The 3351-nt window shown below is 33.7% G+C and overlaps 1 protein-coding gene across 1 annotated transcript; it reads right to left on the minus strand.

Moving 5' to 3' along the window:
* Positions 1–997: 997 nt before the first annotated feature.
* On the minus strand, positions 998–1956 carry LOC106842359 (olfactory receptor 10AG1-like). The gene is given in 2 exon segments (XM_014858828.3): positions 998–1251; positions 1254–1956. Coding segments are annotated over 2 exon segments (939 nt in total). The 5' UTR covers positions 1939–1956.
* Positions 1957–3351: the final 1395 nt, after the last annotated feature.

A 3351-nucleotide genomic window follows, 5' to 3' on the forward strand; every position in this document is an offset into this window, starting at 1 on the left:
GAACACACTAAGGAAGAATCATTTCTCACTTCTTCCAGCTTGTGGTGTCACTTGACCTTCCCTGGTTCATGATGCATCACTCCAATCCCTGCCTCCATCTTCACATGATGTTATTCTCTGTGTCTCTGTATTTATTTTCTAAACTTCCTCTGCCTTTCTTTATCATAAGGACATTGGCTGCAGAATTTAGTGCCCACCTTCAACCAGGATGATCTCATTTCAAAATTGTTAACTTAATTAAAACTGCATAGGCCTTTTTTTCCAAATAAGTTCACACTTACAGGTTCTGGAGGGGCATATATTTAGAGGGACTGATATTCAAGTCACTGCACATTGACATGCATAGCCTATAGTGAAAATTCCAGAGCCTTCTAATACTAAATAGATATTAACAAAGTAAAACCAGAAGCTACAAGGGGAAATAATGATGTTACCAGAGAACAAAAAAAGTGCTGGGATAATAGAGGAGGTAACACTCTCAGGGTTTGTAGTCTTAAAGCAACATGGGCAGCAAGAAGAGATAGAAAGAAGAAAAAATGCAAAGAAAACACTAAGATTCCCCTGATTCCACCATCTTGGCTGCTGCTGGTTTTTCTTATTAGCTGAGTCCAATCATAGGTACAGAGAAGGGCAACAAATATATCTGAAAGAAAATTTATCACAGAGCATGACCCCAATTCCTTGTTACATGCCACGCTCAGTTATCTATAATTGTATTGCTGAGGAAATATCTTAAATCACTAGTTCATAGTGAGAGGAAAGATGGATCTTTGAATTAAATGGTTGCAATTGAGATAATTTGTGCTTTGATTATACAGAAGTCCTTAATTTAATCATCTGAAACTAAGGTCCTGTAACATAATGTGAGGTTGCTATGATGATATTAATTTTCATTATTTAGGAAAATAGGAATAAAATTAGAAGACATTTTCTGTTGTATCTACTTGATAAACATATAAGCAAATTGTTTCTGTAATTTCAAGTCTTTGAGTGAACGTTAATAACTTAGTAGTTTTCTCAGTGCCACCATGATGTCTTTGTTCCTCAGAGTATATATAATGGGATTCAAGGTAGGGATCAACACAGTGTAGAAAAGACAGACCAATTTCCCAATTCCTTCAGATTGATTAGGTTTGGGTTGTAGATAAGTTATAGTAGCCATTCCATAGAATAAGATGACAACTATCAGGTGAGAGGAACAGATGCAGAAGGCTTTAGCCCTCCCTCTGGCTGATGACAATTTCCAGATTTTGAGATAATTTTGCCATAGGAGACAACAATCAGAAGAAATGGAACCATGATAAACACTACTGCAACTACATAGACTGTGATCTCATTCACAAATGTATCTCCACAAGCAAGTTTGAGTACTGGGGGGATCTCACAGAAGAAATGATTAATTCTGTTAGACCCACAAAAAGACAGAGAGAAAATCTGACATGTTAGCCCAATTACAACTGGAGCTCCACTGATCCAGGAGGCCGTCACCAGCTGAACATTGACCTTGTGGTTCATGACTAGAGGATAGTGTAGAGGGTTACAAATGGCCACGTAATGATAATAGGCCATTGCTGTCAGGAGGAGATACTCTGAGCCTCCAAGCATAAGGATGAAACACATTTGTGTAGCACAGGCAAAGAAAGAAATATTTCCTTTCTGAGTCTATAGGTCCATGAGCATTCTTGGAATAGTGACTGTTACATAACAGATTTCTAAAAAGGAAAAATTGCTAAGGAAAAAATACATGGGGGTCTGGAGAACAGAGTCAATTCTTGTTATCAGTATTATAATGCTATTGCACAGCACGATAGTCAGATAGATGACTAAAAATATCACAAAAAGAATCCATTGGAGATTGGGAACATCAGAAAACCCCAAGAGAACAAACTCCAACATTGTAGTGATATTTGATTTTTCTGTTTTTAATTTGTGCTTCATCTGCAGATATAGTAAATTAAAGATGGTTAATATTTTTGAACCACATTTTCCTTTTCTATTAACTTGATAAGTGCATGAATGTATTTATATAATCTTTTAAATTATTCCCACCATACTTTGTTTCTAGGAAAAGAGATTTGAAACAAGAAATGATGTGAAGTTAAAATCAATCCAAGAAATACAATCTGAATATATATTTTTTATACTTGGATGCAGCAATGCCAGACATAAGGAGAGGTGTCCATTGTTATTTAGAGCTTATTATGGAGCAATAATATCTAATTATTGTATCTAATAATATCTAATCAGTCTATTATTGAATGGAGCTATGAAACAGACTTTTTCTATTGTTTTTGCTAAATTCATCATTTTTTTCTATATTGATAGACTTTTTCCATCTTCTTTCAATCCAAATCTTTTCCCTTAAAGCTTTTATTTAATTCTTATTCAAAATGAGTTTTATGTCCTCCCATTTACATCCCAATGAGAATCAATTTTGTTAAACCAATTCTTTGTTACTGAGGGAATAAATATATGCAATATTATCATTCCACTTTATATACCTCTCCTATCGCTTATACTAAATATGGAAAGCATTAATCCCATCATGCTCTTCAATAACTTTCCCCATGACACACTATACAGTTTATGATAAATATTAATTAATCTTCAACTCAATCCTGAAATGTGACCTATTCATCACAATATTTTCTCATATTTCCCTCCATACTTATGTAAGATTTTACGATCCATCGTCATATAATTCCCTTGCAAATGAGTACAATCCCCTTCCTCTATTTCACCTTCATAATTTTGCCTAATAAAGGGTAACTTTGATTAAACCCAATTATTATTTACTTCATGCATGCAAACGGCCAGAGCATATACATGATACTGAAAAAAAAAAGAAATACACACACACATACACACTCTGTCTTGTTTCGCTTTGTATTAAGGTTATCCAATATTAGACTGTCAACACTGCTGGACAGTTCTCATTATATTTTATAAATATTTGTTATCCAACTTTCCAAAACAAGTATCATGTGTTTTCCTATTTCATCAAATCTGCTACACCCGTCTCTATCTTCTCACCCCACCAGCTGATATTTTTACCCTAATACTTTACTGAATAAAACTGAGAAAATATTCTCTCACATTTCCCTATTTCCATTAGTACCAGTTTTCAAAATAACCTTAAGTGAAGATTTTTATTATAAATATCATTATTTGACGTGTCTAATTTTATTTTACTTTATAATTAAGAATGTTAAGAACTACAGGAGTTATCTTAAGTGGTTAACTCATTTTTAGATAAATATCTCAGAATTTCAGGCTTTTTTGCTTTATTCTTTGTATCTTGATCTTCACATTTAGAACTATCCTAAAAACAAAATAGTCTAATGACACAAA

This window comes from Equus asinus, chromosome 17 (assembly GCF_041296235.1).
Source record: "Equus asinus isolate D_3611 breed Donkey chromosome 17, EquAss-T2T_v2, whole genome shotgun sequence".
NCBI classification, from domain to species: domain Eukaryota; kingdom Metazoa; phylum Chordata; class Mammalia; order Perissodactyla; family Equidae; genus Equus; species Equus asinus.